The sequence below is a fragment of the Zalophus californianus genome, chromosome 1, assembly GCF_009762305.2.
Source record: "Zalophus californianus isolate mZalCal1 chromosome 1, mZalCal1.pri.v2, whole genome shotgun sequence".
NCBI classification, from domain to species: domain Eukaryota; kingdom Metazoa; phylum Chordata; class Mammalia; order Carnivora; family Otariidae; genus Zalophus; species Zalophus californianus.
Window position 1 is genome coordinate 174740773 of NC_045595.1, and position 25137 is coordinate 174765909.

Genomic DNA, 25137 nt, shown 5'->3' on the forward strand with positions numbered 1-25137 from the left:
GTTGGGAGAAGAATAGGGTCAAGTGAGGAAGACAAAGAATAAAAGACTTACTCCTGGATCTTACTGTACCTGATCTCTCAGCCAGGAAATTTAGCTCCAGGGTTTAAGCCACATGGGCTCAAAATTCTCTTTTTCCTTAAGCTAATTTGCTTTTTGTCACTTATAATCAAAAGATATTTGCCTAATAAAGCTGTGCTTTTTAACGATGAAGATAATATTTACTACTTATTTTTTCTAGCTTATTGATAATGAGATTTAGACAAAAAAGTGGATTATATAACATGAACACTCCTCACTAATAGAGAAAAAAGAAACAGAAGCACATTCTTTGTGGCTTATATAAATTTCATTATTTTGCTGTTTAAATAAGCACGTCTTATAATATTTAAGAAAGCTTCAAAGACCACTTCTGTATTCCAATCTGTAAAAAATATTTTCATTATGTTTATTATAAAAATATAAATGTTTCCACTACAAATCATTTTACATTAGTAAGAGGCCATCTACATTGTACAATATAAACTAAATGAGTAATTTTTTGAAAATACAAGTTTAAAGTAAATACATATTGCCAATCATATCACATTTATACATGGCTTAATTGATACTTAGCACAGCATAAACTGGGCGAGTTACCAGAAATAAATAATATATGTAAATCAAATTTAAGATACAAAACAGATAATATGGTACATAACATTGTGAAGAAGTGTGGTTTCATGTTTATTGAAAGTCAATGCAGGTCCTGTACAAAGAGATGGCCATCAGCATTCTAGTACCTCTACTCCACAGTTAAGAATCGTACACTGTTATGTTTACATATGTACAGGGTAAAAAGCATGTAAAGTAAATTTATAAGCGGTCAGATAGAAAAATAGTGGAAAAAATGAAGAGCAATATACTGTGTATATAATCTCTACTTTCAAATGGAAACCACAGCCAAAAGAAGTGAAATAGATCTAGCAATTCTCAACTTCTATTAATTTATAAAATGCACAGATTTTGAGTATGCTCAGAATAGTACCTAAGAAAGTAAATGCTAGTAGGGGAAAAAATGAGATTGAAGCCAGGTTTAGGGCTTGATGAACATTCCACAACACAAACAAAATGTCTGATTAAAAAAAAAAAGTCTTTTAACTGCTTCTAGCAGGCGTAAGTGAAATTTGTAATTAATTTCATAATCGCATATATCTTTTTAAAAATTCATGCTCTTATATATCCAATACAGAATTCTAGTAGGATGATTTGACTATAAGGAATATTGCAGAAATCTAAGAAATAATCTCATACATGAAGGAACACAACCTAAGCCTTATTACACTAAATTTACAACAGATTAGCACTTGTGAAGTTTAATCTGTGACTGTAAGCTGTAGAGTGTTCCATTTTGCATAAGAACATAAGGGTTGCAGCTTCGATTTATTCTTTCAATTCTTGTGACATATGCATTTCTTATTTCTTATTCCCATATCAGCGTTAGAAAGAATATAGATAGAACTAAAATGTTGCTTCACAATAGATTAGTGGCTAGATCTCCATCAGGTATATCTTTTCAAAATATTACTGAGTACACTCATATTTGGCCCTATGGAACAGTAAATCTAAGCTCCTGCAATGGGAGATCTCTCCATTGTCTACAGATTTTGAGTCATTTGCTAGATAACCAGCTCGTTTGAAAATCAGATGCTCAACAAATGTTCATAGCTTCTAAGTTATACACCAAAATTACAACAGGTGTATTTCAGTGGAAGACTCTTAAAGATAATAATACCTGCTATTGATGATCACAATGTTTAATTAAATTAACCAAACCCCAGTGATGCAGCTGAGTAGTTTAGTTTTCATTATTCCCTATAAACAGCTCAACAACTTTAAGCAAAGATATTAAGTGACATTTCAAAGCCAGTCAGCAAGTGATTTTCTGACTCAGGCATTGGCCTCTAGGCTTTGTTGCCGATTAATTCAGCAATCTAAATAGGATTCCAATTTTTTCCAGTGTAGCTATTCTCTACTTAGGAGCTCTAATGGAGCTCTTTTACTAATGGAGGGAGGTGATGGTCTCCTAAACACCAGAGCAGGGCAGGTATGTCATTGAGAATCCATTACACACAAGCCAATATATTACACTAAATTAGGAGCATACCATTTGTAATAAATGGAGAGACAAAAATGGATGGGATAATTCAAACTGAGGTTTGAGTAGTGTATGAACAGGGAAGGGGTTCGGTTTCTTTCTTTTTATATATGGATATAGGTACATAGAAGCAGTTGGTTCAGAAATTCTGAAAAGAAACCCATCATTCCCCATGTCTAGTTTACCTGTTTTTTAACTCTGACAATTTGAAAGAACATTTGGCACTTGGCTGCAACAAATCCTAATTAAATCATCAAGGCATAAATAGAAAATAATAAAAAGAATTCAAAAGAAAATAAATATGTACTTTTCTTCAAAATTAAGACATTTTTACATGGTAATACTTAAGAAGCTAACAATTAAAAATGTATAGTACTTAAAACAACTACAGACTTCACTTCTAAATGTTTTTAACAGATAAAAGAGAAAAATACAATGGAAAAGGTAGTATATATGGCCAGATAGTTTGAGGTATAAATTCCTCTATTTTGCTTGCTTTTAAAGAAACAAAATACCTGTTACAGATTTCTTCTGTGTATAAAAATATCACAAGTCTTTTCTTTTGTGGCTATTAGTAAACAGAGCCACCATGTTCATTTTGTTATTACACTTGTTCTGCTTTTATGATAATCAGTTTATGATCAATGGCTCTAGGCTAGTTCTTCATCATTCCACGCTGAAGAATTTTAGTTTAACCCATCCACTAATATAAAAAAGCAATTACAAAACAAAATACACCCCCCCTCCCATCCACTAAATGATAGGGGAAAATAAAGAGTCTTTCAATTCCATGTTAAGGCATTTGTATTCATATCTGACTGTCTTATTGGGCTTGGACTTGCCACCAGCATCTCCAGCATTATCACCTGTCTGTAGAATGATGCTACATCTTCCACAGCCACCACTTCCTTCTAGAAATAACACTTTACACTGGAACTGGACCATTTTTTGATTGTGTTTCTAGAGCCTTAATGCTACTGATGATTTTCTTCTGTGGACCAACCACAGTGACTCCAACCTTCTTCATGTCACTGTGAAAAAAGAAGAAAATGTTTGATGAGAATCCTGGTTTCCTGGAGAGTATGTAAACAGAAGATTTTCAATCAGCAAAGCTTGCACAATCATATATCCCAGCGCTCTGAACTTAATTTTCTGATTTTTGCATCATCCATGTACTATATCCTGATCATTCCACCTCTCTCGTTATGGAAGAATAGATGGTTTAGTGGGTTGACTAGCATCCCCTCAAAATTTCTGTCCAACTGGAACCTCACCGTGTCACCTTACTTGGAAATGGAGTCTGTGCAGATATAATCAAGACAAGGATCAATATGAGATCATACTAGATTAGGGTGGGCTCTAAATCCAATGAGACTATATTTAGACACAAAGTGAAGCAGATAAGAAAGCCATGTAGAGATGGAGGCAGAGATCGGAGTTATGTTGCCACAAGCCAAGGAATGCTAGAATGTACCAGAAGCCAGAAGAGGTGAAGAAGGATTCCCCCGCCCCAGAGATTTTGGATCAGTAAGGCCCTGCGAATGCCCTGATTTCCAACTTCTGGCCTCCAGAAATGTGAGAAAATAAATTTCTGTGGTTTAAGACAATAAGTTTGTGGTAATTTATTATGGCAGCCCTAGGAAATGAATACAGATGATCAGAAATTCTTTGCAGGGCATTAACCTATTTCCTTATATTTGAGCCAGCTTGGAGACCATTTTCACTGCAAGAGTATGCTGGATGTGACCCTGTATCAATATCCATATTCAGGTCTTGAGAAACTGCAATGTACCGTTCGTCTCTTGAGACACCCTCACTGGGCCCTGAGCTGCCATGTAAGTCTTGACTACCTCGAGACTATGACATTGGAAAGGCCATGTGTGAGCATTTAGTCTACACTGTCAGCTTTGCAGCCATCTGCCCCAGGGCAGACATAAATGAAACCATCTCAAGCCCTCCAGACTAGACCAGATTCATGTCAGATGAATGCTTCAGTCAACACCAACGTTAGGGCAGAAGAATCACCCACCTGAGCTCTGCCCAAATCCATAACCCGTGACATTGTTATATACAGTAAAATTGTGGTTTTGAGGTAGTTTGTTCCTAGATAGCTGGAAAATTTCTTTAAAGTATAAATTCCTTTCCTAGTAGAAGCAGTGACTAGGATCTATTCCTATTTATCAAAAATATTTAACTTAAAATAGTTTAAACTTAGAAACCAGGCATTACAAATAAAGATTTTAAGAACAAAAGGAATTTCATTTGGGGGTGGGGAGAGACTTAGCTAAGCATATACAAATGATTAATTACATAACCTTGATTCAAGGAATTTGTTCACATATCCACCTCTTTCTGGTCTTGACTCAAACACAGCCCTCTCAGAACACCTTCCCTGACCTTCCTATTTAATATTATGAAACCTCTTGCATTCATAGCTGCATTTCCTATTTTCTTTTCTTGTTTCATTTTTCTTCCAAAGCATTTATCACCATGCAGCATATTGCCTTTCTTTCTGATTTTTCTTTTCTTTTCTTTTTTTTTAAAGATTTTATTTATTTGACAGAGAGAGACACAGCGTGAGAGGGAACACAAGCAGGGGGAGTGGGAGAGGGAGAAGCAGGCTTCCCGCGGAGTAGGGAGCCTGATGAGGGCCTCGCTGGGATCATGACCTGAGCCGAAGGCAGACGCTTAATGACTGAGCCACCCAGGCACCCTAATTTATTTTCTTTATTCTTTATCTTGTCCCACAAGAAGGTAAATTCCATGTGAACAGGGATTCTTGTTGGTTTTGTACTCTGCTTATCAACCACACCCTGAACAATGGCTATCATTTAGTAGGGGCTCAATATCTACTTAATAAAGAATGAACCAGTAGTCTAAAATATGTTTATCTGGGGAAGGTGACAGAGGAGTAAAGTATCACTTTAGCAAGGAGTGCCAGGTTAATTGAGAATGGCCAGAAGGAAAAGTATGCATGCAAATACATGCACACACACACAGAAACACACTGAAGGGCCTCGTTCACATTGATCATAAAGAAAAGAAGGAAAATTGTGAGTTCAATTACACAGAAATGGACCAATTGATTTCTTAAGAAATGGGTTCCCAAGCAACAAACGTGTACAAGCAGACACCGGGTAACCATTTTAGAAGCAATCTACATGATATTTATGCATCTGCTACAGAAAATTAACCAAGACTGGTTTCATTCCTATCTCCTAGGCTGGGAATGAAATCCTGATGACCTGCTGGTTACCTTCCTACTACCATTCAAGGGGCTGATAAATTCTCAACTTGTATCTTGTACAACTTGTATCTTGTACAACTTGTATCTTGCCTGAGGCCTCTCTGATTTTACTCCAGCAGCCTTGCTTCACCAGGAAGGCTAGTGGGGAGATACGGTGACACCAAGCTTGCCACTCTGTGTAACTGTGGATAAAGAAACTCTCACTTGGAGTAACATAGGCTATTTACAAAAATATGTGAGAATATGTGTTGTACAAGATTTTGCTTCTTTACATATATATATATATCTTATATATATAATATCTTATATATAGATTTTGTTTCTATACACACACACACACACAAACACACACACACAGCATGGATCTATCTTTTAAATGAACAACAAACATTTTCTTATCCCTTATCCCTAAACTATAGGAATTTAGAGACAGAAAACAGGGCAGATATAAATATATTCGTACAAATCAATAGATCCTTAATCTTTTTGTATTTCTTCTCTCATCTTTCTTCCAATCCTATATTACACTTTTTATGACTTGCCAATTTTTTTCTCTGTCTTCCTTTTCTCCCTCTTAAAAAACTTAAAAAACCGGGACTCCTGGATCAGTCAGTTAAGGGTGTCCCTTCAGCTCATGTCGTGATCCTGGGGTCCCGGGATCGAGTCCCACATCTGGCTCCCTGTTCAGTGGGGAGTCTGCTTCTCCCTTTGCCTGCCACTCCTCATGCTTGTGCTCTCTCTCTGACAAATAAATTAAAAGCATCTTAAAAAAAAACTTTAAAAACCAATATGATATTCATGGAAAGCAGGAAAAAAATGTTTCAAGTTAATATAATAAATTCCCAAGCTCTTTGCGAAATGTAAGTATAGTAAGAGAGTAATATATGCTATGATGTTTGGTCCTGATCCTCTCTACAGAACCGAAGCACCCATACCCCAGGGGCTAGAAAAAAAATAAGATGATGAGAGTTCATAGATCAGTTTGGGACAAGGCTGAAGGGTCAGCCCAGCTCCAGGACTCTTGTTCCTACAGGAAGGGACAAGTCTTCTTCTTCAGCCCAGTGTCCCCTCATCACTTTTTTTATAGATGTATATCCCAAAAGCACTCCTCAAGAAATCCTGTGCATAAAACTATTTCAGATTCTGTGCCTGGAACCCAACATAAGCAAATAGATACATAATTTCATATATATTCAATGCAAAGGATTTTATGAGAAAAGATAAAGTAATTCTCTCTTTAGATTATACCTTAGCATGGATTTTTATGTCCCCTCTGTCCTCGCTACCCCTGTCAAAATGTCTCCCACCCCCAGCCTGCCAAGTCCAAGATAGTTGTAAGTTTACAACTCCAGCTCCTGCAGCCTAAACAACATCCCCACGTGCTTATCTCATTTTGACTACCCTATTCAGAAGAGCAGTGGAAAAATTCGAGTCTAAAGAGCAGCTCAAGACGGAGACCAGAGGTTAATAAGCTATCTGGCTGGCACTTCAAAGGCAAAGGATAGGTGATGACACTGTGAGAATGGCCTCCAAGGGTGCAGGAGAATGACCTGTAGCAATTAATCCACCTAATAGTCATTCTACACACTCAGTTCTCTCTCCAGTTTCTATAAGCACTCTCTCCCTTTCTCGTTCTCTCTTCCCTTTTCACGTTAACCTCCCTAAATCCATCGTAGGCTATGAAATAATATTTTAAAACATGCGTTATTTTGACTGAACAACGCTGCCTATTTTCTGGATTTCATTTGAAAATTAGATGGTTAGCTTGCGTGTCAATGAAGTCTCTACACTAACTGAAACAGATAATTATTTATTTGGATATTAAGCTCTATTGATCTTTTCCTGTAACTTTAAAGCCCGGATAGAAGAAAAAAAGAAATTCAATATCCTTTTTTGGAATTCTGTTCTATTTCAAAAGAGTTATTTGGTCAAGAGAATCATTTCTAAATTGGGTCTGGTTGGCACGAAGGAATCACATTTAAACAAAAAAGCCCAAGACTGCAAAAGGTAGGATGAAATACCAAGTTAAATATTTTAGAGCATTTGAGGTAAAAAATGTTGCCTCATTCGATTTCCCCAAATTGTGTACTATGTATTTCTTTATAAATTCTCATTTTTGTTATATAAACTAGGAGCATGATGGACAACACACCACAGAGATCCACAAGGCAAACAATTATTTTCAAAGAGTTTTAGGTTGATAGATGTTAATTCTATGCTGTCCCTGCACTGGAGGAGAAAGGACAGGAGGAAAAACATTGTGGGGATTGAAGTACAGAGAGATGTGGAACCATCTGGCTTAGTGGGAAGGATAATTCTGAAAGAGCGGAGTCTCCCAGGAAAAGTCAGCTTTCAACTTCCCTGTACATTCATGGGTCATTCAAATAATAATAATTAAGTGCAAATATTTTCACCAGCCAAAGAGAGCTCACCGTCCAACAATGGACTGTGGAGACAAATGTGCCCCAAACTTGGAAGTAGAACAAATGCCCCCACTTCATCGTTTTAAGCAAATAGCTTTCTTACCACATTCACAGCTCCTAACATCTGACTTTATTTAAAACTGTGAGCTAGCAGTTAATCATATTAACAGTGTTCTGCTAATCCACTTCAGTATGCTTTTTCATTATCTCAAATCTCTGAGTGTTGATATTTGATGGAGAATAAACATTTGTATACCTTTGCCTTTGGAAATCTGGCAAGGGTGCAGAAATGTCCAACTTTTGTGTTTGTTCTTTTCTATGCTTCTGTGCTCTGAAGCAGGTGTCTTGTAGAGCATAACCCTAATTGTTTACATTACTAAAATAAGAATTTATAAAAATATTGAAAAACATTAATATATCCTGAGACTCTGTCTGATCAAAATAACTACCACAGAAACTCAAATAGTATTGTTGATTGGGTCAGAAGTCTATTCAATAAACATTACATTCCACTTCATACAGAAATGCCAACACATGTCAAATAGACTGGAGTGGGTTTATTTTCTAAGAGCACATTCTCTTCTTCAGTAGAAGCATACCCTTCCTAAAGATCTTTTTGTGAACTTTTGTGTTTCCGATTGGAAAGCTATATTGTAACTGGTAAACTTTACCTATTTGTTAGGCACTATATCTCTATGAATTACACTGTACACTCCTTTTTGGTATCTAATTTGTGGATCTCCACGGTGACTTTGTTTAAATGACCAACGGGGTGACCATGAAAGTCTTTAAGTATTCAACATTTAAATATTAAGATATTGGATGGAGAGGATAAGACTACAGGAACTTGTACATGGAAATGCAAAAAAAAAAAAGTCACTGTGCAAAAAAAGAAAAACAATGCAGTTACTTTAGGACGTGAATTAAATTGGCTTTCATTCACAGAGAGATGGAGAATATGGCTTCTGGCTCTTCATTTTCCAGTTCCCAATTACTATACCCTGTGAGTGAGGACTAATTTTATTGATTATATACTGGATTCACTTGATTCCTTATAAACCCCCTTTTCCTTAAGCCCATGTGATCGTATCAAAGAATTCCTATTAGGAAAATCCCTGTCTAAGAAACACAGCGTGTTACACTTGATATTTGACTTTTACACTTGGAACCATTAATTAACACTAATTAATGCATACTAATTATGCATATCCTATCTTTCCAGTCTGACTATAAGCTTTTTAAAGAAAGCAATAGTATGTCTTAAACATATTTATACCTTCATTTTCTAACATGATATCCTTCACAGGGTAGACACTCAATAATAGATGATGATATACAATTATTTAGTAGATGTGAAAACTACTTTTAGACCTTAGTGTGTTTCCCTGTATGCCAGCTTATCCACTTACTTCTTAAGTTTTCCACTTCTATAGAGATTAGGCTTTGTTATAAATAACAGAAAAGCACAAATGCAGGAATGCTTTAATCATCATGCTATGATTTCTTATGTCTTAAATTGAGAACTTGGGTCATTAGGGCTGGGAATGGGTATGTATCTGTTGGTCTATCTGAGAAAGGTCATAATTCAACAAAGATACCTATTGCGGGGAGCTATGATGAGGGAGGAAAGACACATCAAGACACATAAATCTAGAAGGTGTCATTGACAAAGAGGCCCAGGACCAAGCTTAGTGGTTACAGAAGACAGTAAGAACCTCAGAGTTTCAGCTAACATGTATAACTCATTAATCCAAAACATGTATGTCCACTAGAAACTACAGAATCATTCAGTCTTAAAAATTTTCTCTTACTCTGTGGAAATCTTGGCTATGGTGTCACAAGAACTGTACTCCACGCCTGTGAAGATTTCCTTGCACTGTGCTGTCCGGACACCATTAAGCCAGTCACCTGTTGTGCGGAACGTAGTGATGTCGACATTACTTTGGTCCAAAAGAAGGTTTGATGGCCTGCGAGAAAAGAAAACACCAAAGGAAGAGAGATCAGGAGTCAGCAGAGTTGCTGCGTGTCAAAATTTGACACCAACATCAGCAGGAACTTCCAGACTTCATGTGGTGTTCCTGTTTATTTGTGGAATTTATCTGCCATGAAGGCTTCATCTATTCAAGCTGGCAGCTTGCAAGAACACTGTGTAATCATCTTGTCTCAGTGCGTCCCTTCTCCGCTCACGACTGCTTTGTAAATCATTGAAATTTTGCCAGTGGAATGCATAAATAGATCCATACATACTTCTATAATTTAATTTCTTTAACTATTAGCAAAGGTGGTGGTAATTCAGGATATAGTTATAGTAGACATGACATACTGAATATTTAGATGTCCGGATGTTCATTTTAGACATTGTACAGGTTGCTGTCTAAAGGACAGTTGAATAACCTAGATTGTAATGACAGCAGGACATAAAGTGAGCACAGATATAAATAATGTCACATGTCATTAAAAATAAAAATCACAAAAAGAATAGAAAAAAATAGATGAGTAACAATAAATGAAATTCTCACATATATGACAACATCAAATGGAGTTCATGATATAGAAAGATGAAAGAGAGAGAGATAAATAGATAATAGATATCATGACTGTGGTTTATATTGCACAATACAATCATCATTAAGGGAAACTTCTAGGGAACTTGTTTTATATAATTACAGGTCTGACCATAGATCTATGACCAACTGCAAGATCTGGTGAATCAAAGGAACAGCAGGGACATAAAAGAAACAGAGGGGACAATATTTTTTCCCTGGGAGAGCCAAAAGAAGTCGCCTATTGGTAAAATGCCCTTGGGGTGTTTTTTTCAGCTCTCAGTGATCCGTATAATTGTCCTTTGACTCATAAGCCTGGGGCCCTTTACCAGATAGAAAATTGATTGTCCTCTTTCTTTATGTTCTCCTCTTAAGGAAAGGAGCTTGAGCAAAAGTAGTTATGAAGGCCTTTGTCTTGAGATGAATATTAACAACAATGGCAATAATGATTACATTGAACATTATGCTTCTATACTAAGTATATTACACAGATATGAAGGGCTTTAATTCTTACAACAGGTAATGATGCTATGTCCCTATAATAGATGTGGTAACCAAAACTAAAAGAGATTAAATCACAAATCTTGGTTTCCTCAGGCAAAAGAGGCAGAGCTGGGATTTAGATATAAGTTATTTTATACCAAAGCCCACACTCTTGGCCACTGTGCTGTACCATTTAGGTGGAACTTTGTTCATTGTTGCTTTTCCCGTGTTTTCTCTTAAGTTCTTTATGGTTCCATGATGTGATCTCTTTGATTTTTATATTCCATAAAGGATAGTGGTCTAGTGCACAGGCACTGGAACCATAAGTCTTGGGTTGAATCCTGGGTATAGAAACACAATTTTTGTGATCTTCAGTGATTTTCTGTAATCTTCAGTGATTTTCTGTTTTTGTTTTTTTTTTTAAGATTTATTTACTTATTTTAAAGAGACAGAAAGAGAGAGAGAAAGAGAGAGAGAAAAAGAGGACGTGTGCACACAAGTGTGTGTGGGGGGGCAGATGGAGAGGGAGAGAGAGAATTTCAAGCAGGCTCCACACCTAGCAGGAGCCCAAGAGTCCAACACGGGCTCCATCTCATGACCCTGAGATCATGACCTGAGCCGAAATCAAGAGTCCAGTGTTTAACCGACTGAGCCACCCAGGTGCCCCCAGTGATTTTCTTATCTTGTCTGTTTTCTCATCTATAAAATGCAAATGATGATCACAGTAGATTTCACACAAGTGAAGATTAAATAAGGTTTAAAAAAGATTACACATGAAAGTGATACTCAGAGATGTGTGGACACGTGATATGGTATCAGTTAGCTATTTGTTATTCTGACGTAAGGTAATGCATCTAGTCAAATGGTTGAAGCTTTTAAAACTTTAAAAATAACAATAAATCCCAGTTTATAAAAAATACTAGGAATGTGGTGATGCTGTTAATTATCCTTCTGAGCAACTAGGAGTTTAGTCATGTATAATCTTATGAGCATAATAGGGCAACAACCTTGTAAAGCAGGTATAACTGGGGACCTCATTAGAATAGCTAAGAACTTTTACAAGCTCACAATGATTCTATAACCAATGCTTGCAAATGGATATGCTATTCTGACTTCTGTAGTTTCTGTTTTCATTACTGCTATACATATTATTAACATTAAAACTGTGTGTCATAGACTAATCTTTAACTTATAATTGAGAAGGTAGATTTAGATTTTTACCTTTTCAAAGCTATCATTCAGAATCTTTCATGTTTTGTGATACTGCAGTTGAACTGAATCAGCATTGAGCTCTTAAAACTTTTTAAAATTATTTAAAAAATCCCCAATATCAGGATTTGTTAACTAAACTTCATAATTTCTTATATATTAAAAATTAATACTTTGCCTAAATGAAATCTATTTTTTGAAGTGCTTAAATTCAACATTTAGACTTTTCAGAAGACATCAAAACAAATGAAGACTATACTAATATGCATTTATCCTTATTTTAGAAGCAAATTCAGCTCTCTAAAGTACCAATTCAATAATATTTTTAGAAATAGCATGAAATAAAAACAAAAGGAACCATCCTGACAAAATTAAACTGCATAGTGTTTTATCTATGAATACTAACCATTGATTATCATTTAGGAAATGTGGTGAAGCTCATGTTCTCAGGAGAAAAAACTTTCTGTAAAGCAAACCTAGAAATATGCCAACTTTACGGACATTTAAAAGGAATTTTTAATTGGGAGATTTCTATTACTATTGATAATATTTCTCCAACTCACTCCCATTGGAAACATGCTTAAGTGTGAGGCTAATATTCTCAAATCTGAACAATTTTGTATCATGTCCTAACCTGCATGCTGTTGTGGGAGACACATGAGAGACTGTAAATTGACAATCCATCTGGATTTTGATGGGGATACATTACATTTTTTGGATGAAAATAAATTTTTAACTAATTTTTTATTTGATAAAAATGAAATGTTAAGGGAATTTTAATACTGAGTTGAAGAAAAAGTTGGCAACATGACAGTTTGGTTCTGTCTGTATTTTTATCCTCTGCAGAAAAAATACCTCAATAGCTAATTTCCTCCCTCTTGTGAGGGCAGCTGAAAATGGACAGCTTTTCAAGCTTCTTTCCATTAAACTAAACTCAACTATTTCAATTTTCCCTACCTCAAGTATTTGATTAACAAATTAAAAACTAAAAAAACTAAAATTATAGAGTTTATAATTTACATTTATATATAATGGTTTAGTTTTAAATAAAGCTCAGAGTTTATCTTTAAAAAAAGGAAAAAAGAAACAAAAATTAGATACTATTTTAAAAATCATTGATTTTGAAAAAAAAAATAAAATAAAATAAAAATCATTGATTTTGGTTCCTTCAAGGAATACCTAGAAAACTACACAATATAAACAGAACATTGTATAAATTATTCTCTTCGGGGGAATTTGTATAAATAATTTTCTACGACTCTAAGTTACTCATCTGAAAAAAGGTTTAATAATTGAAAATTTCTCGGTTTTGTTTTCTTTCCCAGGAATTTGAGGAATTACAGATACAGATACACAAGCCAGATTCCAAAATTTACACGATATTCTTGGATTGTTTTAGCATGGCCCTCATGGGTGAAATAGCTTTTGTCACTAGCCAGCATTACATAGAACACTGGACCCTTCAGATAAGTCACTGAATTAGCGAACAAAATTGATAGGAATCCCATTAAATCAGGTGTGAGACAATTTTATAAGAAAAATGAAGTCATACTTAGAAGACAATAAAATATTAAACGGTCTACAGGCAAACGGGCACATGCACGCGTGAGCACACACGCACGCACACGCGCACACACACACGCACACACACCCCGCGGCTTGTATTTCTACAGTAGCTGTAGCAAAGAATCTAATGTCGACTCTTGTCGACTCTTGGTCCCATGAACAGCAATACTCCTTTATTTATGGGTTTGTGGGTATGAAGAATCAAACCCCAGGACATTTATTCAGAATATTTATGAACTGTGCCTAATAGTAAAATGCAGAATTTTTTCTTCTCCGTTCAAACTGGTATTTTTAAACTCAATACTATAGCCAGACTCAACAAGAGTTTAGAGAAAATTAGTATAAACAAACTAAAATGGAACAGGACGTGCAGATTAGGGATTAGAGTGACCCCAACTGAGTTTTTCTGTTTATTACTTGGATCAAAGTACAATGAAGACAAAGAATGGCCTAATTTTAATGCCAGTGACCTCAGAATAACCAGCCCTGCAAAGTCTCATTTTTCCACTTCCAGGATTTCTCTGGGGAATTCAAATAAAAATTGGTTCCTTTCCTCCTCGGAGAGGACATCTGGAGAGTTTATCAATGGATAGGAATTTGTCTCTCACTGTGAAGAGCCTGTGATGTCTCTTCATGCGCACCAAGGGAATGTGCACTTTTTGAGCAGATGCAGACATTGGCTAATTTTTCTAGACCCAGCCCCAGACTTGGGTCTGAAGGGGAAATTTATAGGCTGGGTGATGTGCACCGTGAGCTCACACTTTTACTAGACAAATTAGATAGGTTTCAATCCATGCAGCTGTAAACGATGTCCTGCCGAGTTCCACCTGATCTTTTACAGCTTTTCATAAATCAGGACCTACTGGCCGCAGATCGCAGTCATTAAAAAGAAATCATGGAAATTACATGTTTGCTCAGGGGAAGCAAAGAAATAACTTTCCTCCCCCTTCTCTCTCCCTCCTTGTATTTAGGCTCGTGAATTATTCTTTTAGGGATTTTCATACTGTTACATTAAAGAGGTGTACATATATTTTCTTCCCATCAACTCCCTATTTGATCTGCAAATGTTTTCGTACCAATTAGCACCTGATATCGGGGACCAAATGTCAATAAACAACTGCAGTCCCAAGAATATCTTCTCATAATGAGGTTATTTCATTATTGTATTAGAATTCCAAATCACTAGGATTGAATGTTAAGTTATCCTTTTAGAATATAAAAAGACTCTTTTTGGTATACAAACGGCTTTATTTTTCATGTATTAAAAATAATGATTAAGACACATTTCCAGAATAAGTAAGTAGATCCCAACTACGTTTCAGGGAATATATGTACTCAAGAATAGTTTCTTAAGGGCAGAATATTAACTATATCTCTATTATTGTCAGAAACTAGTGATCTAATTTTCCAATGTCTTTCATGATTATTAAATTTTTTATTTGAAAGAGTGTCTTTTCACAGTATTTCAGTGGGGAAATCTTGTATTTGCCATTTTTTTACATGTGGATTATTACAATCTTGATTGTTTTATCCCTAACATTAAAGATTCCAAATAAGATTAAGAAAATTTAATTTGTCATCAGAAACTAAAAATAATTTTGAGTATATAGGGTTCCCAACAGGAAAGTAGTATATACATGACACATTAAGGAGAAGTAAAGTCATTGTGTTTATTTTAGTTATCTCTAGGCCTTAAGGATAAGAATCTTAGCAGTTATAGCTATTACATCTGGCCTAATTCCTCCCAGCGGCAAAATTACCTACTTTGATTTTTAAGATTAAAAAAAAAAAATCATCTGGGTCTTTGGCACACTCGCTTCCCTCTAAAAGGTTCTGCATCATATTTGATCAGTGAGGAAAGTCACCCTGTCAGTTTCAGAATTGGAGGTCAAAGTCACGTTGATAAATAGATTGTTTTGGTTGTTAGACTTCTCTTAAAGGATGCGGTATTTGTCAAAACAGTTATTCTCAAAAATAATTGTGTTTTCTTAGAAATCAGAAGCATTTTATTTACATTAATTTAGTGCCAGTAACAGGGAAACATTACTAGTATTGCTTATGTTTGCTCCTATTTATCCTGCAAATTAATAAAAATAAATCCCTTCAAAGTTAGTGGTCAATGCAATGGAACAATATATTTTAATCATTTCAATATATTAACTGAGTGTAATTGGATCTGCAGAACCTCATTCTAAATTAAATTAAAGGGGTGCTTGGGTGGCTCAAGTGGTTAAGCATCAGATCAGATCATGATCTCAGGGTCTTGAGATGGAGCCCCATGTTGGGCTCCATGCTCAGTAGGGAGTCTGCTGGAGATTTTCTCCCTCTCCCACTGTCCCTCCCCCCCACTTACATGCTCTCTCTCTCTCTCTCTCTAAAACAAATAAATCTTTAAAAAAATTTTTAAAAATTAAATTCAATATATTGTTTAAGACCTTATGCCATGAATTGGTTGCCTTCACTTTAGAACCTCATTCTAAATACATGGAATGTATTATTTAATACTTTATGCCAAAAATTTGTATTCCATAAGTTAAAATATTATTGAAGAATCCAACTGCCTGAAGTATAAAAATTATGTAAATTTAAAGAAAAAATAATTTATTTCATTTTATATAAATATCCAAAAATTTAAAAAGGCCTCTTACTGCCTAAATAGAAAAGAATTAATTCATCTCTCATTTTTCTCTAGTCTTCTTTATTTTTAATTTAGCTACATTCATAAAAATAAGTTAATTTATTTAAATCCAGGAGCTATATTTTATATATAATATAAAACCAATTGAATACTTATATAGTATAAAATATGTATCATAAAAGATATTTAAATTATACAAAATTAATCCTTCAAAATAGTCTCTTTTAAAAAATGAATTTTTTAAATTTTCTTAGAGTGGGGGCAGGGAGGGAGAGGGACAGAGATTCCCAAGCAGGCTCCACACCCACACGGAGCTCGATCTCACCACCCAGAGATCATGACTTGAGCTGAAATCAAGAGTCAGATGTTTAACCAACTGAGCCACTGGGCTAAAACGAATTTTGCTTATTTCTCCTATCTGTATAACTAAATTATATGTTAGGAAGTAGGAGAAAATTTATCATTGTAAGACCATTTTGTATTTATTCTTATGGAAATATCTTTTTTCTCTTTTTAAAAGAATATTTATTTATTTGAGAGAGAGAGCGCAGAAGCAGGGGTAGCATCAGGCAGAGGGAGAGGGAGAAGCAGGCTCCCTCTGCCTGATGTGGGGCTCGTGATCCCAGGACCCTGGGATCAGGACCTGAGCGGAGTGCAGACACTTACCTGACTGAGCTACCCAGGCGCCCCATGGAAGTATTTTCTATCAAGAACTTCTTTAAGAAAGATTTCCTCAATTCGTTTTTTTTTTTTTTTTTTTTTTAAGATTTTATTTATTAGAGAGAGAGAGAAAGAGCACGAGGCGGGTTGCAGAGGGAGAGGGGCAGGGAGAGAAGCCGACTCATGTATCGCATGTATCACTCTAAAAGAATCAAAATAGTTCTCTAAAGGGACACAATGTTATTACCCTTGCTTAACTGAATGGCTTTTTTCTCTCAGTTGTCTTTCCCCCCACCCCACTCTTTAGCAGCTTTTGATAACAGTTCATTCCATACACTTTTGGAAAATTCCCTGAGCTGTGGATTCAGTAATGGTCTAAGTCACATTTGTAATTCTGCGCTTTGTTTTTACCAACCACTTCGTATCCTTCTGCTCTGTGATTTGTACTGTTCCCCAAAGCTGTAAAGAGACCGTTTTCTTTCTCTCTGGGTAGTTTATGCAGTGGGTTAATGTTCTGAGATATTTATGAATGTTTCATGCTTTTTTTTTTTCTTTTTGGACTGCCAACACTGACATTAATTGGCTCTACAATCCCCTTATAATGGGCCTGAAATCCCCATGAGCTACTCTCACACCCTGTTACATAGGATGGAAGCATTCACCCATTTCAATTAACTTCCTAGCTCTTGTAGACATTTTGGTTCTGGACTAAGGGACTGAGGCATTTAGAGGCTTCAGAAGGATCTCCAGACACCAGGGCAGGCCACAAGTAGCATGGAGAAGCTCAAAAGTTCAGTCTGACAGATCGGGAGGAGGGATGGCCCAGTGTCAACCTCCGTGAACCAACACCCTCCACTATTCATAAAGTCTCCTGATAATCCATATGAGAGCTTTAATTAGAAATTATAATTTTAGAAAAATAAAGAGAGATCTATTTGAGATAAAACCCAGCATTACCAGGGGCGTCTGTGTGGCTCAACTGATTAAGCATCTGACTCTTGACTTCGGCTCAGGTTATGACCTCGGGGACCTGAGATCAAGCCCCAGGCCGGGCTTTGTGCTCACCGTGGAGTCTGCTTGTCCCTCTCCCTTCGCTCCTCCCCTGGCTCGTTCTCACATTCTCTCCTTCTCTCTCAAATAAATAAAATCTTAAACCAACAAGCTCAGCCTTATTTGATTGAGATTTGTACCCCTAAGCAAGTTTCTGACCGTGAGGTTTTTTTATTTTCTTTACAGAGAGAAGACTTTATGTTGATTCCCCAGTTTTAATCTCTTCCCCAATTTGAGATGTGAACGTCTAGTTTCTTGTGGGACTTGGTCTCATTGCTCCAAAATGCTCATCTGTCTCACAGACCTGTTCTTCCTTATGCCCTTCCTATGCAGTCAGTGAGAGCACTGTTCTCATAGTCCTCCATTTTCCAAACCTGGAAGGACTCTCCGATACTCCCTCTGTCACTCTGCACATCTCATTGGCCACCGTGTCCTATAACACTTCAGTAAAACTTTTTGAATTCATACCTTTTCTTTTTGTTTCTTCTGCTCTTCCCTAGAGGAAGCCCTTTCTTAGACAACTGAAATAACCTCCCAACTCCTTATTTTGAACCTCTTTCTTTACCATCTGTGCTTCTTAGGACTAGCTGCCAGAGAACTATTCTATAGGCACCCCACCACGTGTCACTTAAGTATCTTCCATGGTTCCTCTTTTCCTCATGGACAAAAGTCCAGATTTCCAATGATGCCATGAAATCTTCCATTATCTCATGAAATGATCTGTCATCCTTGCCTTTTTTTTTTTTATCCTATATTCCAGCAGAATTGTATGATGCAAAAAAATTTGGAAGTATTCTACGTTTTCGTGTGTCTTGCTTCTTTGTACAATGTTCCCCTAGCCTGATATGATCTTATCTGCCTAATGATATTTCATCCAGCATTCAAAAGTTACTTCTCTACAGCTAATCACCACAGGGCCTAGTAGAATGCCTGGCACAAAGTAACTGCTAACTGAACATCTGTGGCTTCATGTCAATGTACTGTCTAAACTTCAAATTCATGTATGTCTCCTCCAATTACACTACTTTTAGGAAAATAAATCAACTACTGGAAGACAATCACAATATAAAATTTAATATAACTTCCCTTCTCTTCTCACCGCATCTTGCAATATCTAAGTTTTTAGTTGGCACACCCTGACCATCTGCTTATATATCTTCCCACTTTCAGCAGTGATAGTCACAAAGACACTCTTAGTGGCAGATTCTCTGGGAATGACTCTGTTATGAATCATCAACTCTAATGAAGGTTGAAAAGTGAAATGATGCATCGTAGAAGGATTTCTATAATGTATATGAAATAAATTTTGCCATGAAACTAACTAGACACAGGCTGACTCTGGAAAACATCATTTCCATAGGAATGATAGAATAATGTTATTTTTCCTAATGGACTTTATAGGCATAATTCTGTACATTGATCTAAATAAGTCATTCAGAAACTTGAATCCTTGGTGCCATCCACAAACTCAGATTGGGATAATCTCCCTGTGTTTGGAGGAGGATGTTTTTGGAGTTGAGTTGACAGAGAGAGAGACACGAAATTTTGCTTAGGAGAAAGTTTTAAGCTTTTAGTATCATGACTAATGTCTGCAGAAATCTCTATAATGAATAGAATAAAAACTAGAATTCTTTTTAAATCATGTATCTATTGAAATGGGCATTTATTATTTAAAAAAATGTATATTCATGTACTTAATAAATAGTCATTTAGTTACCAGTACCAACCTGGTAGTGGTAATACAAGAGAAACATGGCATCTGATCTCATAGGGCTTAGAGTTTATTGGAGTAATGGATACTTAAAAAGAACACACACATAAGAATTAAAATTGTGTTGGCACTCTGTAAAAAATAATGGCGTGGACCATTAAATGACGTTGCCACAGAGTGCCTCAATTAATACAAGATGCTGAAGGAGGATGAATGAAAAGGATGCTTCCTGAAGGAAGAAGGATGAAACTGAGAATCTAACATAAGGAGAACAGCCTGTACAATTGTCTTCATATCTGAAATGTGGTGGCCTTCTGAAGGAACTTGAACTCGGCCACTGAGACTAGAATATTAAGTGAAAGTGGCACAGACTGAAAGCTTGAAATGCCCCTCTCCTCACACTCTTGCCCCTTCCTCCACAAAGCAGCCATGTAAATCAAATCGTGTCACTTCTCTGCTTTAAATGCCTTAATGGATCCCTCATGCATTTCAAAAAAATTCCCAAGTCCTTACATGGTCTGGGTAGCCTCAAGTGCTCTGGCTTCTGTTTGCCTTCTCAGAGTCATGAGAGACTCTTCTTCCCCTACTGCTCTTCAGTTATGTTGTCCTTCTGCTACGTTCTAGAACCCTCCAAACTCACTTGCAGTTTTTTTTTCCTATGGCAAGAATACATTTTGGGGGTGGGGGTGGGGCTCTTTAAACAGCTGGCTTTTTTTCTTTCTTTAGGTTTCGGCTCAAATACCTCCACAGAGGGCTCTTGCCCACCACCCTTTGATTATCTGTCACAATGATGTATTTACTTCCTTCCTCTACTTGTCTGTTGTTTATTGTACATTTTCTATAATGTAAGCCCTAGAATGGTAGGGACCATATTTGCCCTCTTCACTGTTCTCCAGAGTCTACACATGCCTAGCACATAGGAGACTAGATTATAATAAATAGTTATTGAAAAATGAAGAAAGTAATACGTGAATAAAAGCAGTGACATTGCAGAAGAAGGGCTGTTTATACCACCAGCAAGAGTCTAGATTTTTTTTCTGAGTACAATGCGAACTCAAAATCAGTTATAAAAAGATGACTGAAATTATATCACATATATTTTGATGAGAAAATTCTGAAGGCTACGTGCAAAGATGCTGGGGCAGGCAGGAGTGAAAGCAGGGGGACAAGCTAGGAGGTTCTTGCAGGGTCTCAGCCAGAGGGGGAGAGAGTCATGGAAGAGAGTGCAGTGCAGGGGGAGAGGGACAGGTCTTGCTGACCTAGTGATCTTCTAGATCAAAGTGGGGAGGGCCAGAAAGAGGTGCCAAGAGTTGCTCTAATCCCATTTGGGCAAATGAGGGGGTGCCTGTGTATTAAATTAAATTAGGAAGGCAGTGGAAGGGTGAAGCTACCAGGAGAAAATAAAAACATAAATTTTTAGAATATTAAGTTTGAGGAGACTGTGAGACTCTGATTTGAGAGGTTTGGCCGTGAAGGCTTGTGGATAAAGAAGGAAGACTTTGGCAGACATGTGAGGCCGGCAGAAGTAATGTGGGCAAACAGTATCTCCTGAATTCCCTGTATGATAAAAATCACCTGAAGTTTTTTATCAAACATCCAAATTCCATTCCCCTTTCCTAGAGATGCTGAGTCAGTAGTTGGGCTAGACCAGGATAGCTGTCTCTTTAATTAGTTCCCCTGTGATTCTTCTCACCTGGAAAATTTAAGAAAAAATGTAATTTAACACATTTCTATGGCAGTGGTTCTGCCTTCCAAAAGTGCCCCGATATGCAAGGGAGGAGGGAGGGAGAGAGAGGCGAGAGGGAGAGAAAGGAAGGATTTGCCTCTGACAAGTAGAGGGAACTTAATCTAGTCCTCTCTTATAATTAGTGGAAAAAAATAGGCAAGATGGGTAGGTGTAGGAACCAGTAACTTTTTGTTTTGCTGTTAGAATTTCCCATCTGAGGGCTTGTATTTTCTCAACGAAGTATGTGGCAAGGGCATCACTGGAAAATTAAAGGGGGGAGGGAATGAGTTAGTAAGTGATGATAAAGGATGAAATAAGCATTATTAAAATGGGAAAGCAAATTTTCTAAAGGAAAAATAATATTTTCTTGACATTGTTGCATGTTGCATGGCAACTTGAGGTTGTTACTAATCAATGTATATTGACGCAATCCACCTAGTTGTGTATTTTAATGGCAATAAGTAAACATATACAATTTCCAGGACTTTTATATTTAAGTGAATTAAGATATATGGCACCTCTTAGAAAAATATTTTCCCTAAAATTACATGTTTTGTGACAAAATACATAGAATTTATTCAAGTATTAAGGATATATATTAGGAGAAATGATATTCAATTTCAATAAGAACGGAAAAGTGAGTTTAAGAAGCATGTTGAAGTTTGGATACTAGGATATATCCTGATATACTATGATCTGATATTAATACAATTTCCCCACACAGGATTGGAGTTAAATATCTCTTGAGCATATTACATGAGTTAGTTTTTATTTGGATAATACCATCCTATGGAAATGATTTGAGTGTCTTTTTTTATGATATGGAAAGAATTGAAAGATATTTATTTTTTGTTGTTTTTCCCCATGATTGCTATTGAGTAAAGATCAAAAGAAATGGCTTCAGGGTACAAAATGAGGACCCTATGGCCCAGGGAAGGACAGGTTCATCACACTGTTAGTTGTTAACCCGTCGGGTAGATTTCCAAGAGTCTGTTCAGTTTCTCTCTGTGAAGATTCCAACAAGAGATTCATTCTTACAGGATAAGTTACGAGTAGTTTTTCCTACAAAGGACATATCATCAAGTTCAATCTTAGTGACCCCTAAATTATTATTATTTCAATAAATTATTTCAATAAATAACCTACAATTTTAGATGCTGATATTAAGACTTTGGTTCAGATTCCTCTTACTCATTTTATCCAAATATAGTGCAAAACCTGGATCATGTAGTCTCAATATAATTGTTCCTCTTAATGTAAAAAATCATATATGCTATTATAAAATGCAGCTGGAAATGCTCTATCAATTTGAAAGTCATAATTCTCGGCGATTATCAGTAAAGACAGCAAAAAAGAAACAAACTCTTTCCAATAAGGCATTATATTATACCTTTTACATGAGTCACAGTAAATCATCACTATGTAGCATTTATACATCCCACTTAATACTGTGGATTTATATGCACACTAAGTATAATTCTTTTACTAAAACCATGTAACTGTCCTATAAGAGCACATATCAGAATGGAAAAGAACTGTTTTGCTCTTCTGTGCACAATGAGAATATAAATCTTTAAATATGACAGTTGGCTTTGCCTTTAGCTTCTCTGAGAAATACTAAATATATTAACACTTTTTTTTTCCTTCTCGTGGCCCCTGACAAAATTCATCTCTCATTCCCCATTTCTTCAATTGCACTTTTTAGATAGACTTTAACTTACATTCTTCAAAATCATCAAGAAAACTCAGTGATTCTCAGCTAGGAGGAATATGAGTAAAATCTAATGGATGTCGTGCAGTCAGGATTGCATTATAGGTTTGATGTACTGACGTTTGTCTTTTGTCAGGGGGACACACATTATTTTATTCTCAGTTTTGTTCTCTACAGTGTCTTAACAAAGTAATTTGCACACAACATGGGTTCAACAAATGTTTGTTTAGTTACACGGTGTGGGGGGGATTGCATTCTGCTGACCAGTGCGATGTTTTAGAAATATTATTATTTTTGAAGCTTTCTTTTAAATGAGGAAATAATTAGGACTTCACTAGAATTCACCACCACTCTAGGAGATTTCTTACTTTTTCCTTTAAAACATTTTTGCTTAAATAGTAGAGAGTGAAAAGAAGCTACATGTCCAGTGTTCCTATTTCCTGAAGACTTAAACACAAGCCTGAATGTAGACGCTCCTGGTCAAGTTGGAAGTTAAAAATATCTCTGAATTTCATCATTATGATTAAACAACATAAGAATTTCTCCTGAAAGTTTGTTTTTTGTTTTTTGTTTTTTTAAGGAAGAAAATAGAGACACTTTTCTCCAGTCCTCAGGAATACAAGTTTCAAAGAATGCAGTTAGGGAAGTGGGAGAAGAAAATTAACACAGTGGACATAGAAAATGCATTAATTTCTGAGTGAGAGCAGAATGCAAAATCAAAGTGTCACCTTGCTGCGGCACTGGTGATGATCTTCAGGCTGCCTGGGTTCCGGATAAGCTTGTCCAGAATGCTGACAATCTGCTCAAACTTGGGTCTGTTGTTTCTGTCTTTCTGCCAGCAATCCAGCATCAGCTGATACAATGCAGCTGGGCAGTCCATGGGGGGCGGCAGCCGATAGCCTTCATCCACAGCTTTAATCACCTGTGTGAGAAGCAGTTTCCAGGGACTTCAGAACTGAAACTCCTTTTATTCTCCATGGGAAGGGTACACCAATATGAATATTTTAAAGTTAAGTGGAAAAATTCTCATTTTCAGTTACTTAAAAGGATGACAGCTTATAAAATAAATAAGTGATTATTCTTGCCCAGAAATGTTATATAAAGGAAGGTCGAGAGAGAGAGAGAGAGAGAGAGAGTGAATTTGGGAAAGAAGCATTTGTAAAGCTCCTTTTCAGATGAAAATCAGAAGAAACATTCTGTGATATAGGAAATTCAATGAGTTATAAAGAAATTATTATTTGGTAATACAGATTTATATGGAATATTGTTCATATGTGAATGAATGCAGAAAAAAGTGGACAGATTTTGTTATACTTCATTGAAACGGTATCTTCCAAATCATAGTTAAGTTCCTAAGGTAAACTCCTATGTGCAGAACAATGAAGTAACTATTAGTTCATTTGTACTTTTAAATCACATAAAACAGTGATTTTTCAAACTTGCTGTGTATCAGAATAATCTGGAGAACTTAATATATAAATTGCTCTCCTCTCATTCCATAAGTCTAGTGGAAGGCCTGAGAATTTGCATTACTGCAAATTCCCAGGCCCTGCTAAGGCTGCTGGTCCAGAGCCCACACTTTGAGATCCTCTAATACAGAGAAAATTTGGAAAAATAGAGATGTGGAAAAGTGAGTCTGATTTTCTCAGCACTATTATAACAATAGCTAGATTGGAAAAGTACAGAAAATTTTAAAAGAAAATACAATAAAAGCAGTTTTATATGTAGTGAGTAGCAAATGACTAAAAGCATCTCAGCTTTCCATCTCATGTATCTTTGAGATCATGCTCAAAGTCTTTGGCTAAGCATAAAGACAAGTCTCTGAGTGCTGATCCCATGTCAACAGCAACCTTTTACTAAGCATTTGCAAGACATGACTTCTAAAAACAAAAATTCTTTTCAAAAATCATATCACAGTTACAATAGAAAGTTTAATATTATTTTTCCATCCAGATACTTCAATTCGTATGACTAAATTCACATGCAAGTTTAATACATTAAGAGAAACAACACACTAGAGATCGGTTGCTTTGGCT

The 25137-nt window shown here is 36.1% G+C and overlaps 1 protein-coding gene across 2 annotated transcripts in view; it reads right to left on the minus strand.

The window, feature by feature from the left end:
- Positions 1–411: 411 nt before the first annotated feature.
- Positions 412–25137, minus strand: part of EPHA3 (EPH receptor A3) — a 368423-nt gene continuing 343697 nt past the window's right edge. The window contains exons 15-17 of one of the 2 annotated variants that reach the window (XM_027587500.2): positions 23830–24023; positions 9616–9771; positions 412–3165 (exon numbers count right to left, since the gene is read on the minus strand). In XM_027587500.2, the coding sequence (XP_027443301.1) occupies positions 3060–3165; positions 9616–9771; positions 23830–24023 (456 nt within the window). In that variant the 3' untranslated portion in view covers positions 412–3059. The remainder of the gene's footprint in view (positions 3166–9615; positions 9772–23829; positions 24024–25137) is intronic. The other variant, XM_027587501.2, reaches the window with a different exon arrangement.